Source organism: Myxine glutinosa, chromosome 4 (assembly GCF_964187855.1).
Source record: "Myxine glutinosa chromosome 4, kmMyxGlut1.1, whole genome shotgun sequence".
Lineage (NCBI taxonomy): Eukaryota > Metazoa > Chordata > Myxini > Myxiniformes > Myxinidae > Myxine > Myxine glutinosa.
Window position 1 is genome coordinate 112,946,277 of NC_136264.1, and position 20,473 is coordinate 112,966,749.

The window sequence follows — 20,473 nt, forward strand, 5'->3', positions numbered from 1 at the left end:
ACCAGACATTTGAACACAAATAAATCAAACAATTCCCGAAGTGTACGAAGTTGGTAGTACGGCTTCTTCTTCTTCCTGACCGGCGTCACACTTAACTCAGAAACGTGAGCCACATTCACCAGAATATATTCAACGAAAAGGTGATGAACCCCCTTCCTCTCCTGCCTCCCTCGCCCCCTCCCCCCTCCCCCCAAACTCCCCCGCGCCCCTCCAACCCCCCTTTCCCCTCCTATCCCACGGTCCCCACCCCCTTCCCCGCCCGGCAACGCCGGGTACTTCTGCTTGTGTCTAATGAGTAATAAATAAAGAAGATATAAGCACACCAGGCACGAGGCCGAGGCTTCAGACTTTGGCACGCTCACGAGGCTGTACGGTCGAATAAACTGTTGCAACCCATCATATTTCATCTCAGACTTATTGCCTGATCGTTATCTATTTTTGCTTCACATCCTTGTATGAAAAATGCACCAATAGGCAGCAAATGCAATTTGTTAAACCTCCCAATACTTTGTGCCTTATCTATAGTTACACAAAATGCATCTGTGTCGAACTGTGCAGCCATTGTCCCATCATGTTCAAGCAGCAGTAACATGTAAGATAATATTTGCATTGTCCCAGTACATTCGGTTGGCCTGTTTATACTCCTACCTTTCCTCTGTCTTAAACCATGTGACAGCAGGTGAGCAGCTTCCACCAGGTGCCATTTACCAGACCCGGACTTATGACAGTGGCTTGTTGCACACAGACACATACTTTCCTGCTGGTAGTGCTGCCTCTCAGGAGATGAAGGTGACTGTGCTGAAAGCACCTCACTACAGCGGCATTGGACCAGTGGATGAGAGTGGTCTTCCTTTGGCCGTGCGATCAGTAAGCACCAGATTTATAACATTGATTTACTCATTCATAGATAATTAAATGACTGATCAATTCCGTTATGCTTGGAAGTTATAATTAATTGAAGAAGACGAAGAAGATGATCGGCATGTGCATAATCAATGTGACCTCAGAATGTGAAACATCTGCCAGAGACTGTACCTGCTGTAGCCACCAATTATATAGATGATACAATCAGATTTATCAGTCGTTGTTCCACATCAGGTAGCACTGCCAAACTCATGTGGACATTGAACGCACCATGTGCCATGCACTCAGCTGCACAGCATTTGATCTCCTCTGCAAGCAGTTGTGGTTGCAGAGCTGTCAAGATGGCTACCAAGTGCAGAGTATATAAAGCCGTCATTATGAGTAGCCAACTTCACTCCAATTGCGATTCCCAGCATGTGCGTCATGCTCATTAGTAGTTAGTGGTCAGCTACACCAAGCATGTGGTACATATGGATGAAACCCATATCCTGAAGGTTGGTTCTTTTCTGAATAGCTCGCACAAGATGAGTATTCTAGAGGATTGTCAAAGCTTTTTTGTCCTGGAAGTCCTAGCAGTGTCCATGTGTTTTTACCTCTCCCACCGCCCCCCCCCCCCCTTCCTGTGCCTCCTCCCCCCAAGCCCTCTCTCTCCCACAGATCTCCCGATGTCCCTGCTCTCAAATGTTGTACTTGTGTGCTTCCCCCTCTCTCCCCATCTTGTCTCCCGCTCCCTTTATCTTATGTTTTATGTGTCAGTTTGTCTTTTTGTGATTAATGTTAGCTCTTACACGAGCCTCGATCTTGTATACAGGAAAAAAAAAAAAAACTTTGCTTCAATGGTTGCTTAAAGCAAAACTTTAAATTGCTTAAAATATATGTTGAAGAATGGAAACACTGCACTCGGCCATGCTGGTAACCTGAACTGTGAGGCACTAGATGTAGCCTACCTTGCGAGTGAGTGCAATGCATCTTCAGGACGAAAGGTTGAGTTACAGGTCAACCGTGCTTTGCGGTGCTGTTGGAAGCATATTGTGCCCACCGGTAGCATAGGAACACATGCGGTTGAACACCTGTGTGTCCCATTTGGTGAACAAAACTGACTTTCCTTGTCCTTTTAGACTGGTATTGGCTTTCTCCACAGCTGCAAATATATCCTATAGAAGAATGTGTGAGTTCACACTACTGTGCTAACGGTAATGAGGTTGGAGTGGCCGTGAACTGTGTGGAAGTTGGGTGGCTGCGAGCCATGCAGGCCATGACAGTTGGGCCATTAGTCAGGTTCACGATGTTTTTTCGTTCAAAATCATGGTAGATTAGCAAACCTATACATTTTTGGAAACGTTATTACATGGAAATTCTGAAAATCAATGTTTACATTTGCCAATTCCGACCAATTCCATTCGACCAATTCGACCATTCGACCAATCGTTTCGATCGACCGATTCGATTGATTCGATTCATCGAATTCGATTCGATCGACCATTCGACCAATTCGATTTGCCAATCAATTTGACCGACCTTTGCTTGTGTGGAACGGACTGTGAAAACGATGCGGACTATATTGTCGGATACGACACACAGGACAGTGATGACGAACTCTAAATGGCATATTCTGTAATCGTGTATGTTTGATGCCATTGACTGCCTGTGTATATTTTGTCATTGACTGCCTGTGTAGATGTGAAGTTATACTGACTGCATGTGTATATATGATTTTGCTGACTGCCTGTGTATGTTTGGTGATATGAATTATTGTGACACATTTTGATGTTATTAACTGCCTGTACAAAATGATAACATGTATTTGATTATGCAACTTATCGCGAATATAAAGACAGTATTTTGCAATTCAAAACCTTTGATTCGTGTCTTACCATTCCCCATAGCACTAATTTGATACTTTCATTGGATTCCTTGTCCCTGAAAATATAGGTTTAGTATATTTTAAAAAGTTTTTAGGGTAATTAGAGGCAGAAATAGAACAAAATATGTATTTTACAGTGGGCATTTTGAAAATCCAAAATGGCCGCCATACAGGTATCTCTCCAAATGTAAACATTGATTTTTAGTTTCCTTATGCTATAACCTTTCCAAAAATGTATAGGTTTGCTAATCTACCATGATTTTGAACGAAATATAATTTATTGACATGGTGAACCTGACTACATCATGCGGTTTGTGGTTGTACAACTACTGAACCTCAAACGACGCAAACTCCAGCTGAATCATTACTGTCTTCCATGTTTTTCACCGACATGCTCATTATTGGTTCCCATTTATTGACGTCACAAATGATGCAAATCTTACTTCCTGTGCACCTGTGTGTTTCCCGGTAAAATTTCCGGTTTGTGAACATACCTATTGGCTTTATTTACAACCTGATTGCAGGTTTACTATGTACCATGACAAAATGGAAACTTTCTTTTTAAGATCGCAGATGTCCTTTCCTTTTGTATAGGTTTGTTAGACATATCCTTCAATTAGCTTCTTGTTCTTTTAATTTTTAGTTATTTTAATTTTTTTTTAATTTTTAATTTAATTTTTTTAATTTTTTTAGTTTTTTAATTTTTAGTTATTTAATTTTTTAGTTATTTATTTTTTAGGTATTTTAATTTTTAATTTATTTTATTTTAATTTTTCGTTCTTGTCCTTGTTCATGCATTTAATTAATTCGCTTCTCAACCTTGTTGTTGTTGTTGTTGTTTGTTCACATTTCATTTATAAACTTTCCTTGCGTATCCATTATAAATACCTGTAAAACTGTTCCTGAAGAGACATGATGTACAGGTTGCAACACATGTGGTTGTGCCTCAGGTGGTGGACAAGCCGAAGGACTGGTACAAGAGCATGTTTAAACAAATCCACACGGTACACAAGCCCAAAGGTGGGTCCAACAGATAACACAAGACCCCAATCTGACGTCACATATTAGCTTTATGCTCCATCCTCGCATGCTTTTAAACTTACTTGTATATTTGTTTATTGTGGAAAGTCAAGTTTAAGCTAGATCTGCTTGAAGATTGTCTTTATTTGGATGTTAGTCCAACCTTTTGAGTTTTTACCCCCGACCAGACCGATATGTGTGTGCGTCTGTTCGGCGAGCCATTCATCAAAAATGACTGGATGCACTTCTTTCATATCTGGACATAAGGCACATCAAATTATTTTGGGAGTATAGGCAAAAGTCATGGGAGATACGATTTTATTTGTGAATTTTTGCATTTTTTATTCACGGGAGAGAATAATATCAGATTGTATATGCTTTCGAGAACACTTTACCAACTCCATGACCAACACAAATTTGTGTTATTTATTTATTTATTTACACTTTACCATCTCCACACCTGACATATAACCGTAACTTATTTCTTTATTTATATTATTATTAGCACATTTCGTTTTTATTTGTTGGCTTAGTTGTACTTTTTTAAAATGTAAAATCTATAAGTCACATTTTTAACGTGCTGTTGTGGGCCATGTCCTCGATAAGGTCTTGTATGTTTGTTTTTTTTGTCTTTCATTTAAAGTGCATAACTATAGCCCAGGATTTGATTGACTGCAAATTTAATTTGATACCTTCCTTTTCCATTTTAAAGTCTTATGAAACAATAGTCTTGAAACAATATTTCCATGCCATTTATAAGGAGATTAGGAGACATTCTGCACTTCCACATGAACTTACAAAGGCATTACCGGTAGGTGTCAACAAATAAATTATTAGGACTAGCAACGGTACCCGCCCTCCGGGCGGGGCTTCAATTGGGAGGCCCAAATGAAAAGGCTAAATATCAGAAATTGAAGGCTTTTTTAATTTTTCACGATTTATATAAATATCCGTTAAATCATATCACACGGAAATCATCAAAATCTAAACAGTATTTGTAGAATTTAAAAAAAAAGCCACATCACTGTTCATATCGGTAAATATTATTCCATAGTGTTTGGAAAAACTGTAAAATTGGAACAACAATATAGCCCACTTTACTCCAGGGGGTCCCAGCATGACCCACCCAAAATTTCGTTGCGATCGGTTCAGCCGTTTTTGCGGTACCTGGGAACAGATGGATAGACAGACATTTGGTGAATAATTATAGTAAGATATGGGATGTAAACCTGAAGTCATATCATCATGCGGCAAGTGCTCAGATGGAATATATCCAAACCAGGCTGACCAATTCTCACAATTAATGAGATTTTTTTTCTTTCCCAACAACCCATCTTTTGTGTGCTCTTTCAATATTTTAATTTCCCTTTGTTCTTTGCCTGTTATTCATGCTGTTAGCTGTAATATCATTCATGTTGAGACTGCCTTGCCTTAGCAAATCCAGGAATATTAGTATGTCGTACACATTAATAAGTTGTACGTATACACGATACATAACACACATGTACAATTTAAAAAAAAATATCCTCTGCGAATTTGAACCAGAATTAGTGTTCCGTGAAATATTCTGACCATGGAAATCTGATGCTCTTTTGTCGTAACCTTTGACATTTTTATAATTTTAACTTGTAACTCAATGGATGATTTGGTAGTTTTGACATAGCAGGGATTTTTTGGACAAGTAATTGACAGTACAAGAAAGTACTACCAAATATGGATGTGAAACGGTCAAAGCAGGCAAGCAACAGTCAGGTGTTAAATCGTCAAAGGGCTGAGGTCATGTTCAAAAGTTCAAAGCATTTTCCATTCCTCCTTCCTGTGCTACAAAGCACTCTGAAAGGTCACTGTGCCAGTCTAAACTGGGCAGCCTTCGACAACGCGTCACTTTCAAGGGACATTATAAATTGATGCCGTAATCAGTGTCATTTCTAACCCTGGTGTTGGGCTAGTGGCTAGGGTGCCGGCTTAGGATCCTAGGATCCTGGGTTCGAATCCCGGTCGATCGCTGAATTAACGCCAGGGGGGTTGACTCAGCCTGTCATCCTTCTGAGGTCCGCTAATTGAGTACCAGTTAACTGGTAATTCCCTGTTTGTTGTTAAAGGCGGCAAAAAGGGTTGGCGTCAGGAAGGGCATCCGGCCGTAAAACATTGCTTCAAAAAAGGGGACCAAAAAAACAACAACAACCACGGTTCCCGAAAAAGGCCAACCCCCGCTTTGCGGGGAAAAATGGCCTCTAAATGTGGTTATATATTTATATAATCAGTGTCATTTCTCAAAAGCATTACGTTTCACACAATATTCTGTTTAAAATTCACCGTCATTGGAAATAACATGCGGCTTGACAGACAGACACATCCATCATCTATAGCCGTGTGACTAGATGTCGAGTAATTACGTATGGTACTGTTTGAATGTCAGTGACTTCTTGACCACAGGTACCTCTATTAATTACGTACTATTGGCATGTACCTTACGACCATTTAGACTGCTGAGACCACTTAGACCTTTGAAGACCCTTTAAGACCCATAAATACCTCCAAGACCCTTTATATCCAAAGACCCCAAAGACTCGTAAGAGCCATAAGACCCTAAAAACACCCAAAATCTTAAAGACCCCCAAAATCCCTAAAAACCCTTAGTACCTTTTAAGACACCTAAGACCCATTAATATCCCAAATACCACTAAGACCCTTTAAGACGCTCAAGACCCTTTAAGACACCAAAGACCCTTTAAGATCCCCAAGGACCCTAAGACCATCAAGACCAATAAGATCCCCAAAACCCATTAGGCCACTCAGATCCTTAAGACCCCAAGATCCTTAAGCCCCAAGACAACCCCCAATACCCTGAAGACCCCTTTTACCTTTAAGACCCTTTAAACAGTTTGGACATCTTTATATCTCTTCAACCTTTAGACCTTTTATACCCTTTATACCCCTAGAACCCAAAGACCTTTACACACCTTAAGTCCCTTTAGACCTCTTAAACCTTAACACCATTTAGACATCTTTCATCCTTCAGGCAGAATAGATGACTTGGAATCTTGACCATTTAGAGCTTTAGACCATTGGACCCTTTTAGATCCGTTTCACATGCTTCAGAGATTTGACCCTTTCGACTCCTTTGGCACAAACTTCGATTGGAACGTACCCTTTGGACCTTTAAACCATCGATAACCTTTTAAGCACACAACACGCAAACATCTATAGTCTTATTGCAAAACACAGACTACTTTTTTCAGCAAGTAATGTGCAAACTTGACCCACCCAGAGGATGGGTACTCTGCTCGTACGATACAGTATCTCACTAGAGGGATCATAGAACATGATACCCCACGCAGTGTTTAGGTATATACTCTACTTTTAATAAAATAATGATTTTAACACGTTGACTGCAGACTATGAGTATAATCGGTTTTGTGTGTACCAGATTCTGTCACTACGAGTGTTCTAGTAGAAACTAGAACAGCACTCAGTAGAGAGCATGCCTCCGCCAGGTTAACAGTTTAGGTTTTGTAGTAGACCAGAAAATCACAATACATAATCACATTTAATCAAAATCATCCGTCCACAACTTTTTGAGCTATCCTGCTTTGTAACGTTTTGGCCGGATCTCCCAAAGGTGAAGAATCACTTAAAAAATTATACTACTATCGGATCTGGATCCAGATCATCACCAACATTGAATCGATTCGTCCTTGTCACACACACAACCTGTCCAGTGTCCACCATGTTTCGTCCAAATCCGTCCATAACGTTTCGATATATCCTGCTATTTGTCGTTTTTGACCCTATCTCCCAATGGTGATGAATCACTTAAAAAATTAAATAATTCTCATATCCGAATCCATTTTCAGATCTTCACCAAAATCGAATCCAAGCGTCCTTGTCAGACACCTAACGTGTCCACAAAGTTTCGTCGAAATCCATCCATAACCTTTTGAGATATCCTGCTATTTGTCGTTTTTGTCCCTATCTCCCAATGGTGAAGAATCACTTTAAAAATTCTACTAGCCGGATCCGAATCCGGATCTTCACCAAACTCTAATCATTTCGTCCTTGTCACATACGCTACATCTCTGCCAAACTTTGTCCGAATCCGTACAAAACTTTTTGAGATATCTTGTACACAGACAGACCGCCAAACAGACAGGGGTGAAAACATACCCTCTATCTACCCTTGGTGGTGGAGGTAATTATCCTGTCCATAATTCTGGGAGAATTAACCTGTCAGTAGTTCTTGGGGAATTAACCCGCCCGTAATTCTGGGAGAATTAACCCACCCATAACTCTGTGGGAATTAACCTGCTAGTAGGTAAAGGTTCTTCGCTAATACAGCATAATTGGGATTAGTTCAAATATTTAAGGTTATTGCATCAGGCAAAATTACCCTTATTCAGCAGTCAAAATGCAGCAATTTCTAACTGCTGTTAGCAGAAATAGTGAAAATCAATGTGGTTGTCTAAGATGCGAATACATGTTTGTGAAATGTCTTCGCTTTTGTCTGCTGGTACAATATTGTCTATGTAGGATAACTGTGCAAAAACATAAATAAACGATTAACTTCAATCTCTGTCACATGTCAGGTTGGGTAAAAGCTTCCCTTTTGACTTTTTCTCACCGCCAAAAGTACATTTTGGATGTATTTTCAAAATTGGGTCAAATTCGTCATGGGCGAATGGTGAAGGTGCGAAGCCTCTTATATGAGGATTTTGTTTGATCGGAGCTGGACCAAACTCACTCAATATTTTAATGGATGCTAACTGTGAGGCAGCGAGAGACACACACACACAACCAGCTCATTACAAAGCCTGAAAAATTATTCTAGGCCACAGCACTGACACTATATTGGTACAAATTGGTCTGCAATATGGTTAATACTAATAACCATGCAGAGCAGTTATAGTTTACTGCCAGGCTTGAAGGTCAATGCCAATTTCATGCCAATTTCGTTGGGTTACACTCTAATTGGGGTTAAGCCCATGGCGACTCACTGGGAGACATGCTTCCCACACTGGGTTATCTTTTCAGACATGCTAATCACTGTAATAAGTAGCAATCGTGGTCGGGAAGCCCCAATTACACTGACTGCCATTCCCTCAATCTAAATGGCTCAGAATTCTGTTGGGCAATGTGATTCGACACTTCATCTTCAGTGGTCCTTTATGAACACTTGCATCATTTTATTTGTCAGCTTTTAGAGATATTTTATCCTCATTATCTTTTCAGACATGTGAATCATTAGTTGCAATAATTCTCACTTCATGTTGGATATTTTCTGTGCATTTATCACTGCTCGGTGATTTGTATTTGCAGATGATTATGAGCACTACATGCCTACAACTGCAGATTGGAACTTTGAGAATGGTGAGCTTAATTAATCAATCAATTAATCAATTTATTATTTCATTCTCTTTATTTAGAGGCATAATCATGAAGCATTTTTAAAAAAAAGAAAGGGTAACCACGGTAAGAATTCAGAAAAGACAACTGTAAAAATATGAGAATTTAAGGAGAGGTATTAAAACTGTAATTGATGAGGCTGTGCATATCTAAAAAACTCAAGGTGTTGAAAAGTTAAGAACTGTATGTGAAAAATCCTCAGTCGCAAAAATAAATGTTTATCCCAGTGTGAGGACAGTACCAGGAGATTCTGGATATGCGAAGATATCTTTCTTTTAAGATGTGATTAGGCCAAAAATATAACCAGGAAACAATTTATCTTTGGCTTTAAAGAACCACCTTTCGAGGCCATTTTTCCCCATAGAGCAGGGGTTGGCCTTTTTCGGGCACCGTGGTCCCCTTTTTGAAGCAATGTTTTACGGCCGGATGCCCTTCCTGCCGCCAAACCTGTTAGTCGCCTCTTGCGACACACAGGGAATTACCAGTGAACTGGTACTCAATTTGCCGACCTCAGAAGGATGACAGGCTGAATCAACCCACGTGGTGTTAATTCAGCGATCGACAGGGATTCGAACCCAGGATCCTAGGATCCCAAGCCAGCACCCTAACCGCTAAGCCAACACCAGGCTATCTTTGGCTTTAAAGGTTATCAGAAATATTTTAAAATTTCTATGTTGGCATACTGAGAGCCATTGAGGTATTTTGAGCATTATAATGGTGATCAAATTTATGAGCATCAACTACGAGCCTGGCAACCATATTCTGAATGAGCTGTAATGGCTTGAGAGAAGTGCAGGTAAGCCTATTAACAGTAAGTTGCAGTAATCCATTCATGGTGCTATGAGAGAGAGCATGGTGCCTCAAAGTTTCAGTTGGCCTCCAATTTAAGCATGAGTGGATTTGGGCAATTTTGTGCATATCGAAGAAAGTAAATTTACAGATTTGGCAATATGTTTAATATTGGGAAAGAGTTGGTGACACCTATATTGGAAACCATGCAAGCGGAGGTCAGGTGTTGAACCCCATAATTTTCACTCTCTGGGGTTGAAGCTTTTTTACGACTGTCGAGGGGCCAGGGACTAATGTATCAGTCTTCACAGCATTGAGTTTGTGAATGTTAATGAACATCCATATTTCAATTTAAGAAAGACAGGAATTCAGAATTGTAGAAGAGAGCACATCATCAGGTTTGAGGGACAGATAGATCTGGGTGTCATCAACATAGCAGTGAAAGCTGATTACAAGGTGGCTTCTTTGCACATTAATGTTGCATTGGAAACGTGGCAGAGTGATGATTCATGTGCTCTCATGCCAAAGGAACGAGCATTTAAATTTAAAATTGGTTTCTCCATCGTTTCAAACGAACTTAAGTTATGCTGGGCAGTTTTAAACAATCATATCAAACAAGGTAGCCCTCTAAATATATTTAGTATCTCTGCGTGGTTCATCACTTCGTAAAGCAAAGAAAATGACTATTAAATGAGGTTAACTTGGTAATCGATAATCTTGGGATCAAAATCCGAGTCTTAATGTTTTCTTTTATTTCTCCAGTCCCAAACCACAGGGAGACCTTAACGCAGCAACATCAAGCCACAAAGACTCAGACTTGCATGCCGCGCTCTAAAAGCCTGTCAGACAGCTTGGACAACACTGGGTTTGGCAAGACATCATCCCTACCAGCTCACATACAACTTCCCATTTCCCTCACATCAACAGAAAGGTTATCTGTCAACAAAATTATAGCAAATATGCAGATTGTATGGAATGAGACATATTTCCATACATTTGCACTCATTGCAGTAACTTATGTTATATTCTTTGAAAATATATTGTATTATTATTATCATTAATATTTCTATCACCCGCTCCTTCTCCAGAAATAGTCGTTTACCGAGCTTGTTTTTTCAGATGTGACATGTAGGCGGTGATTCATATTTTTATTAGAATGGCTCTCGGTAAGACACATACCTTTGCCAGGCTGAAAGGTTTACATTTTACATCCCACTGATAGGCCGGATCTGCAGCTGATAGATCAAAGCCAAAAACGAATTATTGTCAACTACCCAACTCATCACCATGGTTTCCAAGTTTTGGCATAATCCATACAAAACGTTTTGAAATATTGTGCTATATATTATTTTTGGCCTCATCTTTCAATAGTGAAGAATCACTTAAAAAAGAAAAGATTCTCTTATCCCGATTCGGATCTTCACCAAAAGCGAAACAATTCGTCTTTGTCAAACTCCCAACCTGTCCACCAAGTTTATTCTGAATCTGTCGTTAACTTTTTGAGAGATCGTCCTATATGATATGGTGAAGACATTTGATTTGAGATATGGCCATATATATATATATATATATATATCTATCTATAATTCCAGTAATCTCTGTACGTCTGTACGTTTGTTTGTTTGTCTGTGACCGCTGTTTCTCGACAACTACCGGTCCGATATACTTGAAACTTGCCAGGTATATTGCTGGGGACCCGAGGATGTGCCTTTTCAAGGTTTCATATTAATCGGACAATTACTTACCGAGCTATGTCCAAAAAACGATTCAACCAATCAGAGAGCAGCGAACGATCGCGTGTGCCGAACGTGGAGGACACACTCTGCCTCGGATGGCACATTTGACAGCGTATTCATTTATTTCACGTTTGCAAACTATGTTGGCGTTAAACTATGTTTTAAAACTAATAAAAACGAATTTGCGATTCATTCGCTTTCCTGCGCGTTTGTGCACGCGGTGGCGATTTCTTTACCAAACTCCGGAAGCCGTTCGCTTTGGACCAAACCATTGCATGTAAATAGAGGGGGGGGGGATTGTCACCGTACTCGCAAGCCGTTCGCTTTGGACCAAACCATTTCATGTAAATAGAGGGGGGGGATATAATTTTAGATATAGATATAGTACGGGCAATGCCCTAGTATATCTCAATGGTGAAGAATCACTGAAAAAATTCTAGTATCCAGATCCGAATCCTCACCCAAATGGAATCAATTCGTCCTTGTCACATCCCCAACTTGTCCACACAATTTCGGCTGAATCCATAAAGATGTAGTGCATGACATGATACTTGTAAAATCTAAATAAGCAATAGCTACCATGGAAACAGCAATTTGGTACTTTGGAAGGTTTGACCTATCAAATGTTTGACATGATGGAATGTTGTGTACAATAAATTTGGTTGATACATTTTCGAATTGCCACCTAAGAGGTGTTTTATCTGTTTTGGATGGCATTGACCTTTAACTAATTTTGACCAGATTTTATATCCAGTACATATGTGTACACATAAGCTTTGGACGTTTCAATCTGATATCTTGGGAAAACTCCTGAGGTTTTGCAGTAATAAAATCACAAAAATTATAATCTGGGTCAAATTGGGAAATGTCCCACATGGAATGGAAAAGTCCCACATTGCATAGAAAGTCTCATGTGGAAAATAGAAAAGCCCCATGTGGCATCGGGAAAATCCTACTTGATTATAATGGGGTGAAATTATCATGGACACCAAATCATGCCATTGAAGCATGGACACTACTCCCCATTATAAATGTGAAGCTAATTATAGAGACATAAGGGTCTTATCAGTGTTTAGGGGTCCAACGGTTCTTTGGGGTCTTAAGGGTTTTATGGGTCTAAAAGGTCTTAAAGAGTTTTTGGAGTCTAAATGGTCTTACGTTCTTTGGTGTCTTATAGGGTCTTTGTGGTCTGAAGAGTCTTTATGGTCTTTGGGATCTTTAAGGGTGTTTATGGGTCTTGAGGGTTTTAGGGGTTTTAAAGGGTCTTTGGGGTCTCATAGGTATTAGGGGTCTAAAGCAGGGGTTCTTAACCTGAGGTTCTTGGCTGCATTGGCTGAGTGTGATGTCATAATTCTGTGACAGCATTTCAGCCTTCTCGCTGCCCATGCGCCGTGCTCATGAGACGACTTTGGGCGTATTATTGATCTCATCTCCATGAGCTACAAAATGCAGCTCCAATTCATCTCAGATATAATTAGAATATCAATAGAAAGAAAGAAGAAAATAAATATGATAATTCGAATATCAAAAAAGCATCATTATAATAAATTATACCCTCGATTAAAAATTTTTTTTTTATCTCAAAATGTATAATGTGGGGGGTCCTCAGGTAATACTTGAGGTTCTGGGGTCCATAGGTTCAAAAAGGTTAAGGACCCCTGGTGTAAAGGGTCTTAATAATTTTTTGGGATCTGAAGGATCTTCGGGGTCTCTAAAAGTTATTCTGTGAAACCTGCAGTCATATTGACCAAATTTTATGGTCACTGGTTATAACATTGACCAGAATGTGTGGCTGTTCACATGTAACAGGTGGTGGCTCTTTTCAAGTAGTTATCAAAGAAAAATACATTCATACATTAAGTAGGTTGTCTGAAATTAGAAGGTCGTCGCTCATTCAGAGGGTCTCTCAAAACAGGATCCAATGTATTTTCCAACTAACATAAGTTCTGCATTACATGCCAAAAGTGCTGGCATTTTTACGAGTTATTTTGAATGTTACGATAACTTTGTAAGGGGTTGACCTTTGTGACCACACTGTCTGTGACCACACAACCACACTGTCTGGACCTTTCCTGTCAACTCGGTGCTGAACAGGTTATTATATTGCTAATCTTATTGTTTTTTATTTCAATGTCTCAGAATTTCCTCACCACACATAATTTAAAGCACCTCACCACCACATAATTTAAAACACCTCACCACCAAGTAATTTAAAACACCTCACCCCCATGTATTTTAAAATACCTCACCCCCATGTAATTTAAAATACCTCACCCTCACATAACTTAAAACACCTCACGCCCACCTAATTTAAAACACCTCACCACGAAGTAATTTAAAACACCTCACCACCAAGTAATTTAAAACACCTCACCACCACGTAATTCAAAACACCTCACCCCCATGTCATTTAAAATACCTCACCCTCACGTAATTCAAAACACCTCACGCCCACCTAATTTAAAACACCTCACCACCAAGTAATTTAAAACACCTCACCACCACGTGATTTAAAACACCTCACCACCAAGTAATTTAAAACACCTCACCACCAAGTAATTTTAAACACCTCACCCCCACGTAATTTAAAACACCTCACCACCACATGATTTAAAACCACCACCACATTATTAAAAACACTTCACAACCACGGAAACAAAAGTTTGAGGGAGTAGTTAAGTGACAACACAGACACTGCCCAGATATGTAGATATTGTCGCGCAATCGCCAAAATTAATATCTGGCGGTTGCGGGTGCCGATCGCGAAGGCTTTAACTTCCGAGGCGAAAACTCAATGGCGGATTCCAAAACCAAAAGCACCCAAGCGCGCGAGATGGAAGGGAACGGCGAGAGTCCTGCAGCCTTAACTGTTAAAATCAACCACCCGGAAAACTGCGTTCAGGAATATGCACAAAAATAATACAAGGGTTTATTGTGAAAAGTAAGGACAGGAAGAGCACGATAAACCTAATGCCTAATTTTGGGATCCCACACACACAGATATCAGAAACAAGACGAGGGAATATGAATTAATAAAAAGAACACGTTTGTCATGTAAAATGTACGCGGCATGCGGTCTTATCTGTCTCGTCGTTAGCTTTGGCCGCCGTCCAACGCGCGGCTCCTTTCGTCCCGCGGCATGCCTTGCTCCAAGTTCCAAAGCACCAAGCACCCAGCACCAAGCACCGATCACCACGAGGTCGACCCTCGTACACGGTCGACAAGCCAACTCGGATCTCACCGGGACGACTGCCAGGAATCCAACTGGTGCGCAACTGCTCACTCGTGCGTAACTCACTCAAGATCCAACTCACAAACGAACTCAACCAGCAAGCCAGGCCTCTCTCAACTCGACTGCGAACCAACTGGCGTTCGGTGCTCGTTCATCAACTCTCGAACTGTGCACTAACTCAACTCTGTGCACGAACTCACTACACTCTGCGCAACTCCACATGCCGAGTCTCAACTCACTCGCACTGGGACTCCAACTGAACGACTCTCTCTCTCTGCTGCCCAAAATGAACTCTGAACTGCTCGAAATGGCGTCCGGCCCCCGTTAATATCTCCGGCCCGTGACGTCAGCCCTGGTGCGCTGCCAACCAACCGGTCTCCTCCACCGACTCGCCGGCTCGCTCAGGTCACGCCCACTGCATCATTCTCACTCTCACTGATCATAGCGCGTGCTATTTTAGGTGGATAGGCCTCTCGGATGTGTAAATGGCGGCGGCCATTATCGGCGGTGTCCTGGCCTGGTTTCTTCCTAAGTCATGTCGGGGGGAGGGCATTATTTAGTGTTGTACTAAAGGTCCTAACTAATATCTATGTGGTCTGCAGTGCCAAAAGGGACAAAGGTTTGGCTAACCAGGTGAGACATACAAGGGTGCTACTCATTAATCCCTACACTACTTAACACACGAATCTCCTGGTACATTCACAATTATACATCTTACCCGACAAAACGCCGACACATGAACTTATTACAGGTAGTTGTCCTTACCGCGACATCTCAAAGCATGTTACCTATTCAGCTCTATCCTGTTCTCCATATCACTACCCAAATGCATAACAATATATAGATAAATGACTGTACCTGAGTTGCCATTTTGTCATGGTTTACACCAATCATAATTCAAACAATTATTTTGCACAAATGCATTTGTAATATACGTGATATTACCTTTTACAAACAATTAAAGTTGAAAACGTAAGTTGAAAAAAAACATTTTTTCCCAAAAAAATTCCAAAAAAAATAAATAAATAAATTGGAACAAAATTCAAATAAAATACCCTTAGGACATACCGACGGGAGAGATATGTGCATACCAGAAGTTTGGTACGATTTCACAAAAGTTTGAGGGAGTAGTTCAGTGACAAGACAACACAGACACTGCACAGATATATATATATATATATATATATATATATATATATATATATATATATATATATATATATATATATATATATATATATATATATATATATCCAGTAAAACAGACGAATTGTTCTATGTTTCACTTGTATGTTCCATGTTCTTTGTTAAAGTGGAAGACTTTTTTGGGCATTTGCATCACTGTTTTCTACATTTTTGCAGGAGTGCTTGGGCCCCAACAGAAACAAAGGTGGATACGCGTCGCTATCGTGCTGAGCCTCGCAGTATATTTGAATACGAGCCAGGAAAATCCTCTGTGGTAGAACCAGGGAAGTCTTATGCAGTTGAAAATCAGCCGGTGAGTCTCTGGATTACACTGTCACGAATTCAACTCAAAACCACTGATATTTAATAACCAACCCACATGAAAAGGTTATATATGTGTAATACTATAGTATTGCTATATAATTTTTGCGGTGCTTCACCAACACATACACAGTATCTTGTGAAATATCTCATAACAAATATTACTGACTTCTTTCCTGAAAGTTCTAGCAGTGTCCATGTGTTTTATACCTCTCCCACTACCCCCCTCCACCCCCCCCCTTCCCATGCCTCCTCCCCCCAAGCCCTCTCCCTCCCACGGATCTTCTGTTGTCCCTGTTCTCTGCTGTTGTACTTGTGTGCTTCCCTCTCTCTCCCCATCTCCCGCTCCCTATATTGTATGTTTTGTGTGTCCGTTTTTTTTTGTGATTAATGTTAGCCCTTACACGAGCCTCGATCTTGTATACAAAACAAAAAAAAATTAACAGAACAATGTGTGATCATATATTGAAATTATCGCACATTGTTCTTTTATGAGTTAAAGTTATTTGATGCACCATAAAATTTGTTTTTTTGGTATTTAAACAGGTATTGTGTCTCATTATTGTTTGATGCTCTTCCACATCTTTAGATGAGACACTAGGGCATGCCCGTACTATATATAAGCTAGGACGTGCCCGTACGTGGGTGCCCGTTCCTTGCCAAAAAAAAAAAAAAAAAAAAATTTGTGTAGGGGTGTGTGTGTGTAAACATCCTAGGGCGTGCCCGTACGTGGGTGCAAAAAAACATGCGTGCAAACAACAACAACAAAAAAAAACTTTGAAACCACGTGGCAGTAACGACCACAGAACCCCCCCCCCCCTCTATTTACACGAATGGTTTGGTCCATTCGCAACGACCACAGAACCCCCCCCTCTATTTACATGCAATGGTTTGGTCCAAAGCGAACGGCTTGCGGTGTTTGGTAAAGAAATCGCCATAGCTCGGTAACTACTTGTCCGATTAATTTCAAACCTTGAAAAGGCACATCCTCGGGTCCCCAGCAATATACCTGGCAAGTTGCAAGTATATCGGACCCGTGGTTGTCGAGAAACAGCGGTCACAGACAAACATACATACATACATACATACATACAAACATACAAACATACAAACATACAAACATACACACAGAGATTACTGGAATTATAGATAGATAACAGTAAGATTCCAGGAAGACTTTTTGCTCACACAAGTGATTGTTTGACATGAGACCCCATTTAAGCTTCTTTAAACTGCCTTTCTAAGTTTGCTTCAGAATTCAACATTGGTATTTAACCTGCAACTCACTACCCGCACGTGAGGGGTCATCGATATAGTTAGTACACAAAAGTAGGGGGGTGAAGTTGAAAAGTGGAGCATAAATTGAAAAAATAGAATGTAGCAGGAGAAACAGTGGAGAAAGGTTGGCGAGAAAGAGAAAGGAAAAAAATGAAAGAACAAGGCTGCGGGAAGAGGAGGAAGTCTTTGACTGAAATGAGTGCATACTTTATATGCAAATAGCTCCAAAAGTAAATCATCACAAGGTGACAAAGGAAACAGATATAAGATTATTGAGAACTGTAGAATGCCCTCTTTTGCTCTGATGAAGGGCCAATGCCTGAACTACCAGCTTCACTTTGCTTCCAACTGCATACCTTTGTTTTTTTCCATTTGCAGGAAGAGAAGGCAAGTTTTTTCAGAGCAATGTAGAGCTGTTACGTTAATCTCTATGGCAAGTAAAGGTGTCATTGATTTGCAATCTAATGTGGACTCGGATAAGCACAATATTTCCAGTAATAATTCAGTATTTCGACTGGAAGAACGTCCGTTTGCACTCAAAATTAATTGAGCTCCGGAACACATCTATTGAGACTGCCGATACGATTGCTCAATACGTAAAGGAAATGCTTTTTAAAAGTGTCCTCTTTTTGGGGAGTCTCTCTCTCTCCAGAGTGCCCTCTTTTTGGGGAGTCTCCCTCTCCAGAGTGCCCTCTTTTTGGGGAGTCTCTCTCTCCAGAGTGCCCTCTTTTTGGGGAGTCTCCCTCTCCAGAGTGCCCTCTTTTTGGGGAGTCTCTCTCTCCAGAGTGCCCTCTTTTTGGGGAGTCTCTCTCTCCAGAGTGCCCTCTTTTTGGGGAGTCTCCCTCTCCAGAGTGCCCTCTTTTTGGGGAGTCTCTCTCTCCAGAGTGCCCTCTTTTTGGGGAGTCTCCCTCTCCAGAGTGCCCTCTTTTTGGGGAGTCTCTCTCTCCAGAGTGCCCTCTTTTTGGGGAGTCTCTCTCTCCAGAGTGCCCTCTTTTTGGGGAGTCTCCCTCTCCAGAGTGCCCTCTTTTTGGGGAGTCTCTCTCTCCAGAGTGCCCTCTTTTTGGGGAGTCTCCCTCTCCAGAGTGCCCTCTTTTTGGGGAGTCTCTCTCTCTCCAGAGTGCCCTCTTTTTGGGGAGTCTCCCTCTCCAGAGTGCCCTCTTTTTGGGGAGTCTCTCTCTCCAGAGTGCCCTCTTTTTGGGGAGTCTCCCTCTCCAGAGTGCCCTCTTTTTGGGGAGTCTCTCTCTCCAGAGTGCCCTCTTTTTGGGGAGTCTCTCTCTCCAGAGTGCCCTCTTTTTGGGGAGTCTCTCTCTCCAGAGTGCCCTCTTTTTGGGGAGTCTCTCTCTCCAGAGTGCCCTCTTTTTGGGGAGTCTCTCTCTCCAGAGTGTCCTCTTTTTGGGGAGTCTCTCTCTCCAGAGTGCCCTCTTTTTGGGGAGTCTCCCTCTCCAGAGTGCCCTCTTTTTGGGGAGTCTCTCTCTCCAGAGTGCCCTCTTTTTGGGGAGTCTCTCTCTCCAGAGTGCCCTCTTTTTGGGGAGTCTCTCTCTCTCTCCAGAGTGCCCTCTTTTTGGGGAGTCTCCCTCTCCAGAGTGCCCTCTTTTTGGGGAGTCTCTCTCTCCAGAGTGCCCTCTTTTTGGGGAGTCTCTCTCCAGAGTGCCCTCTTTTTGGGGAGTCTCTCTCTCTCCAGAGTGCCCTCTTTTTGGGGAGTCTCCCTCTCCAGAGTGCCCTCTTTTTGGGGAGTCTCTCTCTCCAGAGTGCCCTCTTTTTGGGGAGTCTCCCTCTCCAGAGTGCCCTCTTTTTGGGGAGTCTCCCTCTCCAGAGTGCCCTCTTTTTGGGGAGTCTCTCTCTCTCCAGAGTGCCCTCTTTTTGGGGAGTCTCCCTCTCCAGAGTGCCCTCTTTTTGGGGAGTCTCTCTCTCCAGAGTGCCCTCTTTTTGGGGAGTCTCCCTCTCCAGAGTGCCCTCTTTTTGGGGAGTCTCTCTCTCTCCAGAGTGCCCTCTTTTTTGAAAGTTAAAATAGTCCTAGTTAGGGGACAACACAAGGTGTGGACAAGACGGATACATATAAGGAACATTTTGGGAGGGGTAGGGGTAGTTTAACAGGTGTAGAAAAGATCATGGCTTTGGATGGGGGATGGTGGTGAACAGCTGTCTTGAAGACGGAGGGAGAACGACATTGAAGTTAGTGTGGAAGCCTTTTCCACAGGTGGGAAAATAGAGGAATAAATGAGTGGAGGTGAGCAGTAGTTCTGGATTTATGCACTTTCACTAGGAGGGGGTTGCTGGTGAACCGCGCATATCCTGCAGATACTTTGGGAGGGACAGAGCACGGAAAGGGCAGACTGAGGTTACAAGACCAGAAATGAGGTGGAAGAAGACAAAGAGGTCACCGACCTGTCGGTGATGGTGAAACGATAGGCCTATAGACACAGTATAAAAAGGAATTTACGTAACTTTTTCGTTAACTTTTTTTGCATGGACTCATTTTGCCAAAAGATGTCGATTTCATTTCCTGCTAACTGGTTTTACTTCATCTATGAGTATTTCAGTGATTCTTTCATCTCGCTGCATCCTCCAGCTTCTACTGCATGTGCTCACCAATTTACATGTTTTCATTTATGGATTAATATATACAGTACCTTCAGAAAGGATTCACACCCCTTGCCTTTTCACATTTTGTTATGTTACAGCCTGAATTTAAAATGGATTAAATTAATAATTTGTTGTCACTGATCTAAACAAAATACCCCATAATGACAAAGTGAAAACATGTTTTTTGAAATGTTTTAC

The 20,473-nt window shown here is 41.2% G+C and overlaps 1 protein-coding gene across 24 annotated transcripts in view; it reads left to right on the forward strand.

The window, feature by feature from the left end:
* The window catches only part of LOC137417608 (vinexin), a 361,763-nt gene that overhangs the window by 195,967 nt on the left and 145,323 nt on the right, over positions 1-20,473 (forward strand). For 17 of the 24 annotated variants that reach the window (XM_078776281.1, XM_068103523.2, XM_068103521.2 and 14 more), the window contains 5 exons: positions 677-867; positions 3,679-3,748; positions 9,065-9,115; positions 10,703-10,871; positions 16,271-16,406. In XM_078776281.1, coding sequence (XP_078632407.1) covers positions 677-867; positions 3,679-3,748; positions 9,065-9,115; positions 10,703-10,871; positions 16,271-16,406 — 617 coding nt within the window. The remainder of the gene's footprint in view (positions 1-676; positions 868-3,678; positions 3,749-9,064; positions 9,116-10,702; positions 10,872-16,270; positions 16,407-20,473) is intronic. The other 7 variants (XM_078776283.1, XM_078776282.1, XM_078776286.1 and 4 more) reach the window with 2 other exon arrangements.